We start from the raw sequence: 13,250 nt of genomic DNA, 5'->3' as shown, positions 1-13,250 counted from the left end.
AAGACCCATTTGCCTATTTTGTGAAGTGCACCAGTCCCTCCTGCAGCAAAGCACCCCCACAAAATGATGCTGCCACCCCCGTGCTTCACGGTTGGGATGGTGTTCTTCGACTTGCAAGCCTCCCCCTTTTTCCTCCAAACATAACGATGGTCATTATGGCCAAACAGTTCTAGTTTTGTTTCATCAGACCAGAGGACATTTCTCCAAAAAGTATGATCTTTGTCCCCATGTGTAGTTGCAAACCGTAGTATGGTGTTTTTATGGCGGTTTTGGAGCAGTGGCTTCTTCCTTGCTGAGCGGCCTTTCAGGTTATGTCGATATATGACTCGTTTTACTGTGGATATAGATACTTTTGTACCTGTTTCCTCCAGCATCTTCACAAGGTCATTTGCTGTTGTTCTGGGATTGATTTGCACTTTTCGCACCAAAGGACCTTCATCTCTAGGAGACAGAACGCGTCTCCTTCCTGAGCGGTATGACGGCTGCGTGGTCCCATGGTGTTTATAGTTGCCTACTATTGTTTGTACAGATGAAAGTGGTAACTTCAGGCGTTTGGAAATTGCTCCCAAGGATGAACCAGACTTGTGGGGGTCTACAAGTTGTTTTCTGAGGTCTTGGCTGATTTCTTTAGATTTTCCCATGATGTCAAGGAAAGAGGCACTGAGTTTGAAGTTAGGCCTTGAAATACATCCACAGGTACGCCTCCAATTGACTCAAATGATGTCAATTAGCCCATCAGAAGCTTCTAAAGCATGACATAATTTTCTGGAATTTTCCAAGAATTGTGATAAAGTGAATTATAAGTGAAATAATCTGTCTGTAAACAATTGTTGGAAAAATTACTTGTGTCATGCACAAAGTAGATGTCCTAACCCACTTGCCAAAACTATAGTTGGTGAACAAGAAATTTGTGGAGTGGTTGAAAAACGAGTTTTAATGACTCCAACCTAAGTGTATGTAAACTTCCGACTTCAACCGTATTCAATCAAAGGATATTGACACAAGCACACAATCATTACTTTAAAATGGCGAGACATCAATAAATTACACATAGTACCACTTGCCCTCAACTACTGTACAAAAAAACGACAGAGGATTTGTTTTTGTATCTACCTTGAGTTTTCGGCGTGCATTGAACTCCTGCAGTTTCTTCTGAGCAGTGTCCATATGGGCTGAGTTAACTGCCTTCCCAGTCACCCAGGGGTGCTGCAGTGCTTGCAAGGTCGTTAGCCGCTTCTTTGGATCCTGGACAATCAGCTTTCTCACCTACAGGACAGCAGCACATACAGTAGCATATGGTTAGTAACTGGGTCACTGAGACTGTGAGTCTGAATTCATTATTTGCTTGGATGCTGTTTATGCAGTTTTTTTTGGTCCCCATAACAAGTCGGCCCAGTTCATAATTTGTAGATAAAATACAGAAATACAGTCGGAGATGGATGTAGTCTAGTTACCCTCCTTTTTATCTTATTTTAGAAATCAGACACACCTACATGGACACACTCCCACTGACCCTTCAGCTGGGAAACAGTTCACCTGACCCAATGCTACAATGCAGCACGCAACCATATGCCTAACCAAAAGCAGAGGTGCATAAAGATGGCGCTCCATGCACTTACCACAAATTCCTTGTTTTGCTAAGTTCACCTTATTGTACATTGCTCTCTGTTATTCTTTTTTTTTGTATGGTCATTAGCAGAGTATAAATGATCCCAATTTCATCTCCAAGACGGCTGCAATTTGAAAAACCAAAAAAAGTAGGATTGTGAAGATTTATTGGCACATTGAACCATATCGCGTGCCGTAGTTTAAAAACTCAGTGTCGATAGTGCTAAAACAATGACGTCATATTGGAATTCTGCCATCTTTATGCACGTTCGCCATTGTTTAACCCATGGTCTAACCCATTCTGGAAGTACAGCACACTATGTTTTTTCAGAAGCCAAGCCAGCAGTCGACAGGGGAAGAAGAGAACCCTCATGCTGGTTAGGTTTGCATTCTAGGTTTGCATTCTCCACCAATTACTGATTTGTCAATTAGGTCTAAGTACCAGGGGGAAATGTCAACCCGGCAGCGGAACTGTGGTAACCTCTGGACCCCTGGTAACAATAAATAGAACTCACCAGATCCTTGGCATTGAGGGACACATTGTCCCACCAGGGGGAGACAAACTCATATTCACAGTTGAGGATCCTCTTAAACATGTACTGGTCCCCTCTATCATCGAAGAACGGTTCAAAGCCACATAGCCTGTCAGAGGGAGGATGAAAAATGTGGTATACATCAACCACAGACAGCTCCTGTCTATTGATTCACTGGCTGGCACAGTCTGACAGGCTCTGACAGCCGCAGGGGCCTGAGCTACAACTCTATTGGAGATGCAATCCTCCTCGCACATAGGTTTGCCTTTAAATGTTGGACCAAATAATAAGAAACTCACACACTCTCTTTTTCTCTCATATTGATGTGCCTTCAAAATATGTAATTTTTTACAGTTTAATATTAATTAACTAGTAGTCTGTATACCACTGTGCTTCTTCTGAATGCTGTTGCTTGCAGTTGCACTACCATTTCCCTGCTTGCTGTATAATGGGGAACTCACACCCACATACTATGTATACCAATCAGTACGTGAGGAGATAAAAAACACTCAGCTTCTCTTAAACATGAATGCACCAACACCCTCGATCCAGAAACCAAAATGGCCTAAAAATGCAATTAAAAAAAGGTCTGTACTTCCTCTTATCAAATAAAGAACACAAATTATTGATGCATTTTGTTGTTGTTGTTTGCTGCTAACAAAAGAACAAAACTGTTTGGTGTCAAAATGAACTGATGTATTTTCAATGATGTGATTCAGGGTTTACAGTACACTTTTGAGGGGCTGGTGTCACTTACAAGATGTACGTGATAACGCCCACCGACCACATGTCAACCTCAGGTCCATAAGCACATCCTCGCAGGATCTCTGGGGCTGGAGGGAGGCCGAGAGGGAGGGAAGGATAGAGAGGGAGGGGGGGAAAAGAGAAGCGCAGGATGTGGGGGGGATGAGAGGCAACACGTGGAGGAGGGAGAGAAACAGAGATGAAAAACAAAGTAAGGAATTCTTACTCACTAATTAATCCAAGGAAGAGCATACTATGTAGTATGTGGATAAATATTACAATATACAGTGCAAACTATCATCAGGGTACTTATCTCTGCTCAAAACTTGGCAGGTAAAGCATGCATGACCAAAACAACAACAATCTGCTATGTCTGAAATGGCACTGTCTATTATTTTGTTCCAAGTGAATTAAATAGCATCACAGTCATCGGTTACAACTCACCACAGTATCCTGGTGTACCACAAACTGTCTTCATTGTGACCTGATCGTCGATGATCTTTGACAGTCCAAAATCAGCTGCAAAAAGAAAGAGAGCTATATTAGAGATCATGCCTATTTCTGGAAGTTCTCATGATCTGGTATTATAATAAAATAGTAGAATAGAATAGAACACCGGTACAATAGAATGGAAAACAAAAGAAAATAATAGAATCTTTGGCATTGATTCCCCAATTATCTCAGTTCTGTATCTGATAGCACAGCAGAGTCTGTTCAGGCTCAATGGATGTTCTGTGGGATAATCGTAGTGAATCCCACAGTGTATTGACTTACGCACCCACCTATTTTGAGGGGAGCATCTGGTGCTGAGGTGGCATATAGGAGGTTCTCGGGTTTCAGGTCTCGGTGCACCACGCCGTTCTCATGCAGGTACTGCCCAAAGACACAAGACAACAGCATAACTGACTGACTCCTATACATATATAGTGTTATTGATCTGTCTGGTGGCGAGTATGGAGCTGGACTGCTAGGGATTTTGGGGCGGTATCTACCCCCACAGTTCCTTTCCTACGCAGAACCGTAACATTCCTGCACTATAGTGCACTGTTAAAAATGTATAAACAAAATGCAAAGTTCAACGATCTTTCACAACCTCTTTCTTATTGTTGCCAATACAGTGTTTTACACTGTTAAACAATGTTCTATGATACTGTGTACTGGGTGTAAGCATGTTTTAAACTGTTTCGGGGTTCAGCGAGGACTTTCACCTTTGCTACCACAGTAACTCATCAAACAAGGCAGCGTGGGCCATGGAATTCTGCACAGTCACAGAAAACAACAGCACAAGGCAGCTGCCTTGATAACGCTGGTCATTGGAAAGACAAAGGTGGGATTTGAGTGAGGGAAAACAACGTGTTCTCAGACTTTGTTGTGTCATGGATGTAGACCTACTCGGACAAGTCTATGGCTCACTGCCTTGATAATGATACCTGTTTGTAAAGCAACCTATTGTAGGTTGCTTTACAAGCTTGTTGTTAATCCACCTATCGTGTCAGATTTTGAAAATATGCTTTGCAGCAAAAGCAATCTAAGCTTTTGTGAGTGTATCAATCAATGCTAGAACAGCTAGCCCCAAATTAGCATGGTCACGAAAGTCAGAAAAGCAATAAAATTAATCGCTTACCTTTGATAATCTTCGGATGTTTGCACTCACGAGACTCCCAGTTACACAACGAATGTTCTTTTTGTTCGATAAATATTACTTTTATAACAAAAAAACGCCATTTGGGTTGTGCGTTATGTTCAGAAAACCAAAGCCTTGTTCCGTTCGGCGAAAATTCCAAAAAGTATCCGTAATGGTCGTAGAAACATGTCAAATGTTTTTTATATTCAATCCTCAGGTTGTTTTTAACAAACATAATCGATAATATTTCAACCGGACCGTAACCTATTCAATCAGAGAGAAAAAGAAAATGGAGAGCTACCCTCTCGCGCGCAGGAACTAATCAGAGGACACCTGACTAGTTTTGAAAAATCTCGATCATTTTTCAAAATAAAAGCCTGAAACTATGTCTAAAGCCTGGTCACAGCCTGAGGAAGCCATTGGAAAAGGAATCTGGTTGATACCCCTTTAAATGGAAGAAAGACGGGCCAGGAAACACAGATAAAAAAAAATAAAAAATCACTTCCGGGTTAGATTTTCTCAGGTTTTCGCCTGCAGAATCAGTTTTGGACACTTTGGAGTGTCCCACATCCCTAGATATCCAGAAGGAGTTTGTCACGTAACACAAACTGCAGAAGCTCTCTGCTGTCTTTCAAGTGACCGTGTACAACATAAAGAAATCACTCCAAATCAACACGGAACAAACACTTTCTCAGCACTTGCTCAACAACACGAGGAAACTTTAAGAAAAGCCCTGTTGCCCTCTCCTGAGCCGACCCGTTGGGAAAACAGCAGCTGTTGCATCATGTAAAATGACTACAACACCAATTCCTAGGCTGGTTTCGATGTGTTAAAAATTCCCTGTCTTACTATTTCATCTCCTTGGCAACATCAATTTGTTGCTAACTGAGGATCATGGAAGGAGATCTCTTACAAGACACTAACAAGTTAATGCCATATGGCTCGGTCCATGGGGATAAGATGTCAAAGATAGCTCAGTGAGAGACGAACGCTTGGTTATGCGATAGCTCAATGAAGTGAACTTAAACCGTGTCCACTGTTGATCCAACAGTGCTGGTTCAAATGACAGTGAATTTGGGATTTGATTACGGAAAAAGCTTTCTATTTCCCTTTTGTCCTTTATAATGTATAGATAAGGAGACAGGCGAAGTGAATGTGTGATGGTTTTACAGTATGTCAAGAGTTTGCTAGACATTTATCGGCCTACTTTTTGACAGGTGTCAGAGGAAGGAAGTCAACTCACTGCAACGGCTTCTAGTACTTGTTTGACAGCATCAGCAGCATCCCGTTCAGTGTAGAAGCCCTTCTCTACAACCCTGAGAGAATAACATGTGTTGTGATTGTTGTAACAGAGGAATGGTACAGAGAGTATGTGTGTGTGTGTGTGTGTGTGTGTGTGTGTGACCATTAGGGCAGTTAACTAACCTATCAAAGAGCTCTCCTCCAGTCACAAGCTCTAAGACCAGACTGATCTCTGATGGGGTCTCAAATATCTCTTTTAGTTTGATCTGGAAGAAGTAAAACAAAACAAACATAAATTCCGCATTAATAAAAAAAACACAACAGCAATCGTAAATTCTATGTAAATTCTATTCTATTCTAATTCCCAAAAGTGCTGTAGAACACTCACAATGTTTGGGTGAGAGAGTCGAAGTAGAACACCTATCTCTGTCCTTACTATCTTCTTGTCCACCTGCAGAAACAAAACAGAACTGGGTTAAGGAAGGACATTTAGCGTGTTGTAGTCTCTGGGTAAAATGACTACACTAAGACTCTACGGCGAATATACAGCGAGAACGTACGGTCTTCTTCAGCGTTTTCACCGCAAACGGCTTCTGTGTTCCCTTCTGTCGACATCTGCACACCACGGATGTCGCTCCCCTAAATGCAGAGGGAATATGCAGTTAAGATACAAGAGCAACTGTCAAGTGGGTAGGGACACGATGTGCAAACAGCGCAAGGAAATGGTGAATAGGCTTTGATGAGGTTTTTCTTTACTTCTATTATGGCTGCTTACAGTGCCTAGAGTGTTTGTCTGAAGCGTCAGTTGGCAATTCTTCCAAAGAAACTCAATGCTGTATTTTCTATATACTGACGCGTTCAAATCTGAGCGCTAGGTAGACAAATTACACCACAATCCCATAGGCCTATAAATTATAACAGTAGTAGGCAAACATGGAGCTTAGGCCTATATTCCTTCAGGATTTAAGCAACACCTATGTAAGAATGCTGTTCATGGACTACAGCTCAGCCAGCGTTCAACACCATAGTGCCCATGAAGCTCATCACTAAACTAAGGACCCTGGGACTAAACAACTGGAACCTGGACTTCCTGACGGGCCGCCTCCAAGTGGTAAGGGTAGCCAACAATACGTCTGCCACACTGATCCTCAACACTGGGGCCCCTCAGGGATGTGTACTTAGTCCCCTCCTGTACTCCCTGTTCACCCACGACTGCGTGGCCAAACACGAATACAACACCATCATTATGTTTTACTTTAGTTTATTTGGTAAATATTTTCATAACTCTTCTTGAACTGCACCGTTGGTTAAGGACTTGTAAGTAAGCATTTCACGGTAAGGTCTACACTTGTTGTATGTGACAAATAAAGTTTGATTTGATTCGATTTTTACATTGTCATGTGTTCAGCGGTTCGGTCACCTTGGCCACTAGCTCGGGGTCATTAATTATGTTTCCTTTGTAATTAAAAGCCCTGGGCTTGCCAGAGTAGGAGTGCGGAATACGGTTATATGGACAGGGGAGGATGATTCTAGATAAGCACTTTTGAAATAAGGGCCCTGAGCTACAAAGCCAACTAAAGATCTACTTTGTATTTATTCAAACATAAGTAGTACTGTTAGTTCTGAATAGAGCTCCACTTTGCATATGACATCTTTTACAGGTACAACATGACCCTGCTATTGTCAGAGGAGTTGATATGACATTTTAAAGAGAAGATTGCTATAATGGCTTCAAGAAAGCAAGAGGGATACATACTGTGCTGCCTGCAGTATATAGAAAGGTAGGCTATTGGAGTGCCTCCAATGTGCAAATAAATCAAATTTGGTAGCACAGCTTACAAATTAGTGGGGAGAGGGAAGAGGCAGAGAGGGAGAGAGAGAGAAAGAGAGAGAGGGATTAAGAGAGAGAGAGAAAGAGAGAGAGAGAGAAACAGCTTCTGTGTTCAGAGGAAAGCACTTGGGCTCTCATTAGGTGTCCAGACCTCGATACTCACCATTACACCAGAAATACCGAACAGATTTTCTTTCTTCCCTCTCTCCCTTTCTCTCTCTTACTCCTACACACATCCTCTCTGCCTCTCTGCCCCTACCACACATTCTCTCTTTTCCCTGCCTCTCACCCAAACCTCCTCCCTCTCTTTTCATCTCCCACATTGTCTCTCTCTCCCCCTCTCCCTCCCTGCCTCCTGTGGGAAATACCCCCACGGCAGGTCCATGTGAGCAGACATAAGGCAGGCATGACAGCCAGCTCACAGCTTCAATCCAACCACAACAACAGCCAAGAGTCTTAGGAGAGAGAATTCAAGTGATAAACTAGACTTGGACTGCACACTATTGTTGTGCAGGGGCAAAGGACTGTACACTATTGTTGTGCAGCTCAGGGGCAAAGGCAAAGGCCTACCTAAGCAAATAACACAAATCTAATTAACACTAATAACAAAATATCATTAAATTGTTATCAGGTTGACTAGATGACCTCATCCTAGTGTACCCTCCTCGCTCCATTTTGGATCCCTCCCTGTAATTTCTACAATGCCTCATTTCATTAAATCATTAAATCTTAATGTGGTACAGAAAAGAGGGATCTATATTTATGACTTTGCCCTGCTTTCTTCTCTGTGATGTATGAGAGCACGTGTAATGACCACTTTCCTATCAGACGTCAAAATGGCTATTAATTGGCAGAGGAGTAAGAGTTTGAAATACACAGACAGGCCACGATACAATGAAGAACTGCAAAAGTTATATCAATACATAGTTAGGCCTATACTCTACTATGTGCCCTCCTTATGTAATTGTCTAACAAAATCTGTCTAAATATCTGAGTCAGTTCTTGAATAAACTACCAATTTATTCCATTCATTTATTTTAGTCAACGCATGTGTTCATCCACTTTATAAATCCACCTCCCAATTCAACTTCTCCCTGCATTGTTTCTGTCGTCCTTATTCCTTGATTTCACACTTTAATTATATAGCATTGTGTTGAGATAAGATAAGAGATAAGCGTTATTTCATTCTAAAGTCATTGTACACACAGCATATGAGTCAAGATGCTAGACCATTTAGCCTCGGAGGCTGACACCCTGAGAATGAAGCTTATTGTTGCTGTCTGTTCTAGCACTAAGCTCAAGAGGGACGGGCAAAAGAGATCTGCTTATAAAGCTGTACAGAGATCTGCATATATCCAGACCCTGGTCTGTCCTGCACTCCAAAAGGGTTCTTCGGCTGTCCCTATAGGAGAACCCTTTTGGGTTCCATGTAGAACTCTCTGTGGAAAAGGATATACATGGAATCCAAAAATTGTTCTTCAAGGGGTTCTTCTAAGGGGACAGCCGATGAACCCTTTTAGTTTGTAGAGACCACCTTTTTTTTCTAAATGTGCACACACACACACACACACACACACACACACACACACACACACACACACACACACACACACACACACAGGGAAGTTAGCTACTGCTATCATCAGATTCAGTTGTAGGATTTAATTAACAGATGGGTCTTCTACATCAAGGCCAGAGAGCTCCATCCCAGATCATCAGTGATGAATTCCACTAATTGACTAATGGATCATATTCACTCTGGAATGGTCATATCCAACCACAGCACTAAGACAAACACATCATTGATACTAAAACATTTAGTATCAATGAACAACACAAGCTCATATAGCTTTTCCCATAAATGATGACATTTAATTTTGCAGCCAAATGCAACAATACTTTAGGTGGGACAATATTGCTTTACGGAAGGAATTTTTTAGGTAGGCTAAATTGTTTGAAATGTCCATGTTTGTCATACTCATTTACTGTTACAATTCCACTGTAACGGACTCAAATTTTTACTTAAAATGTATCTCAAACAAAAACAATTTATTTAAAAGTTTAACAAAATCACATTTACTGGAAGAACTGTGCAGAATTTCGGTTTTAAACAGTAGGTGAAGTGGATTTATACCAGGTAAGGGAATTGCGGTAACGGAGTTTCATCATGGGTCCTTGATCTACAGAAATGTATAATTATGGATATGAATGTCATTCTCTTCATGATGTATCCTAAATAGGTACACAAAGGTATAAATATGTAACATCCTCCATTGCATATTTGGGTATTATTCTACAAACTGGCTATTATTTTAATGACCTCTGCCTCAATCAAATTTGATTGGTCCAGAAAAGACCAAATCCTAACAAATCATAGACGTCTATGTTTCACAAGTTTGGACATCAAAGTACAACATAGTAGAGTTCAGTAGAGTAAAGTACCACACAGTACAGAAGAGTATTTCATTGTAAAAAAAAAATATTTCACCTTTATTTAACTAGGTAAGTCAGTTAAGAACAAATTCTTATTTACAATGACGGCCTACCCCGGCTAAACCCGGACGACGATGGGCCAATTGTGTGCCGCCCTATGGGACTCGCAATCCCGGCCTGATGTGATACAGGATTCGAACCAGGGACTGGATTTAAACCAGGGACTGTAGTGACGCATCTTGCACTGAGATGCAGTGCCTTAGACCGCTGCGCCACTCTGGAGCAGCGCGTGATATAGTATAGTAGAGTTCAGTGCAGTACAGTACAGTCTACTCAACTCTAGTGTGCTCTACTGAACTCTACTTTTCTTTACTGCACTCTGTGCTGTTCTGTACTGTGCTGTCCAAACTTGTGAACCCAACTGTGGTCTGGGACTACTATGACTTCCATTGCAACCAATTCAATTGCAGAAATTCCGTTACCGAGTCTTCGGAAATTCCGTTACCGATTTGGTAATGGCATTTCGAGTTTTAATCACTTAATAATTAATAAACAAATTTGATATCAGTAAAAACACTAACTAATTGACAGGTCTACCTTTACTTGTTACTTCTGTGAACTTTCATTATCCTCCCTCCTCATGAGGGAGAGAAATGTTTAAATATATTAAAGATATGTGGGTTGTTGGTTACGGAATTTCAAGGCACAAGGCAATGTTTCTTAACCTCTTGACGCTAGGGGTCAGATTTTTTTTATTTTTTATTTTTAAATAACGTTCCCAAGGTAAACGGACTATTTCTCAGGTCCAGATCGTAGAATATGCATATAATTTACAGATTAGGATAGAAAACACTCCAAAGTGTCCAAAACTGATTCTGCAGGCGAAAACCTGAGAAAATCTAACCCGGAAGTGATTTTTTATTTTTTTTTATCTGTGTTTCCTGGCCCGTCTTTCTTCCATTTAAAGGGGTATCAACCAGATTCCTTTTCCAATGGCTTCCTCAGGCTGTGACCAGGCTTTAGACATAGTTTCAGGCTTTTATTTTGAAAAATGATCGAGATTTTTCAAAACTAGTCAGGTGTCCTCTGATTAGTTCCTGCGCGCGAGAGGGTAGCTCTCCATTTTCTTTTTCTCTCTGATTGAATAGGTTACGGTCCGGTTGAAATATTATCGATTATGTTTGTTAAAAACAACCTGAGGATTGAATATAAAAAACATTTGACATGTTTCTACGACCATTACGGATACTTTTTGGAATTTTCGCCGAACGGAACAAGGCTTTGGTTTTCTGAACATAACGCACAACCCAAATGGCGTTTTTTTGTTATAAAAGTAATATTTATCGAACAAAAAGAACATTCGTTGTGTAACTGGGAGTCTCGTGAGTGCAAACATCCGAAGATTATCAAAGGTAAGCGATTAATTTTATTGCTTTTCTGACTTTCGTGACCATGCTAATTTGGGGCTAGCTGTTCTAGCATTGATTGATACACTCACAAAAGCTTAGATTGCTTTTGCTGCAAAGCATATTTTCAAAATCTGACACGATAGGTGGATTAACAACAAGCTAAGCTGCGTTTTGGTATATTTCACTTGTGATTTCATGATTATAAATATTTGTAGTAATATTTTGCGCCCTGCAATTCAGCGGTTGTTTAGGAAAATGATCCCGTAAAAGGGATCCGTAGCGCAGAGAAGTTAAACATACAGATGGCAGAAACATTTCACCAAAACTAAATATAAGTATTGATATTAGTTGGCAGCGGTCTTTAATTCAACATTATTGTGTTTTGCTGTATTTGTAATACCTTAAGACTTATTTTCCATCTGTTTGACCAGAAATCAAAGCCTTTGCTTATTCCAAATGTTATATATGCCTTTATTTTTTTATTTATTAACTCTTAGCTTTCATTTGACACCCAGTTAGACATGTTCTTATGATCTTCACGTTGGTGTTCAAGTGTCCTTTTACATCTTACTCTAATTCTCTACAAAAATCTTAATATGCTGCAAATTAGATGAATAAAGATAACTGTCCATGGAGAGGATGACACAGGAGGGTAATAATAATAATAAGCAACTGCACTCTGAATGGCACAATATGATTTTCCCCTGGAAACCACACTGACCTCGTCCGCTTTAATAAGTAACAGGCAAAATCCAATCACATGTGTAACATCTCCAGCATGAAGTGTGACAAATGTAGAACAATGTAGGATATTGACAAGCTTCTTTCAGATGGCAAAGAATTCCTATTTTTGCACATCTGAGGGTTGTCCTCAAAGAGCCTAGGTTTCAGTGTCTGTCACGTGGCTATACACAACATGGACGGAAATAACAAATTACCTTCAATTTAAAAACTACGGGGTCTTTTTCCAATCCCAGTAATCACAATAAGCTTTTCTAAACCAACGAAACAAGTCATCTGAGTGAAGGCATCTCTCTGCTGTTGCAGCTCAATGCTGCCTGCCTATATATTACACAAGCTGCTCTTGTTTCAGTTTTGTACTCACACAACATTATGTCATCCCAGAAGAGATGCTGCTGCTACTCTCAGGAGCAAGACAAGGTACAGTACATTCAGCTACATTATGCCTTCATCTGGGGCTGCTGCCTGTCTGCTTAGACTCAGGGCACAGTCGCTCACTCTGGACTCTGACTGAGAACGCTCAAAAGTTCACAGCTTTAAAATGTGCCTGATGGTATAACTAGGGCTAGTAGTTATTCCAGACCATGTGAATTGAGTAGGAAAAAACATACAGTTATGACTAGCTATTGATCTCTGAATGAGGGAAACGGGGTGTTGAACCTCGTTTCCCTCCTTCAGGAAACAGTAGGTATGGTCATAACTGTACGTTCCCTTTCAGTCGGTCAACTTGGTACAACACAGCTATGGGGATATGAAATCACGCTCAAAGCCGACCCCAGCGGACACCAACTGAAACGGCCCACGGCAGACTACCCACATTTCCAACCGGACAGCAAAACCTGCTGTACCCGGGTATTGTGCAATCTGCGTGCTGCCTAATGACCTTCTCCTGTCCCAGCTGTAAGCACACTGTGTGCTACATACACTGGGGGCAGCGACATTCAGGCGATAAAACCTCACAAAAGTCTGTGGTGATTCCCAACTTCCCGCAGCACAAATACACTGAACAAAAATATAAAATGCAGCATGCAACAATTTCAAAGATTTTACTGAGTTACAGTTCATATAAGGAAATCAGTCAATTG

The 13,250-nt window shown here is 41.0% G+C and overlaps 1 protein-coding gene across 1 annotated transcript in view; it reads right to left on the bottom strand.

Annotated features, from left to right (window-relative positions):
* Positions 1 to 13,250, bottom strand: part of camk4 (calcium/calmodulin-dependent protein kinase IV) — a 33,161-nt gene that overhangs the window by 2,888 nt on the left and 17,023 nt on the right. The window contains exons 2-10 of the mRNA XM_038970830.1: positions 6,312 to 6,390; positions 6,140 to 6,202; positions 5,935 to 6,017; positions 5,753 to 5,825; positions 3,668 to 3,758; positions 3,330 to 3,404; positions 2,899 to 2,974; positions 2,124 to 2,250; positions 1,114 to 1,266 (exon numbers count right to left, since the gene is read on the bottom strand). Of these exons, the coding sequence (XP_038826758.1) occupies positions 1,114 to 1,266; positions 2,124 to 2,250; positions 2,899 to 2,974; positions 3,330 to 3,404; positions 3,668 to 3,758; positions 5,753 to 5,825; positions 5,935 to 6,017; positions 6,140 to 6,202; positions 6,312 to 6,390 (820 nt within the window). The remainder of the gene's footprint in view (positions 1 to 1,113; positions 1,267 to 2,123; positions 2,251 to 2,898; positions 2,975 to 3,329; positions 3,405 to 3,667; positions 3,759 to 5,752; positions 5,826 to 5,934; positions 6,018 to 6,139; positions 6,203 to 6,311; positions 6,391 to 13,250) is intronic.

This window comes from Salvelinus namaycush, chromosome 31, assembly GCF_016432855.1.
Source record: "Salvelinus namaycush isolate Seneca chromosome 31, SaNama_1.0, whole genome shotgun sequence".
NCBI lineage: Eukaryota > Metazoa > Chordata > Actinopteri > Salmoniformes > Salmonidae > Salvelinus > Salvelinus namaycush.
Note: the sequence above shows the minus strand (reverse complement) of the source record. Positions and strands in the feature narration are given on the sequence as shown.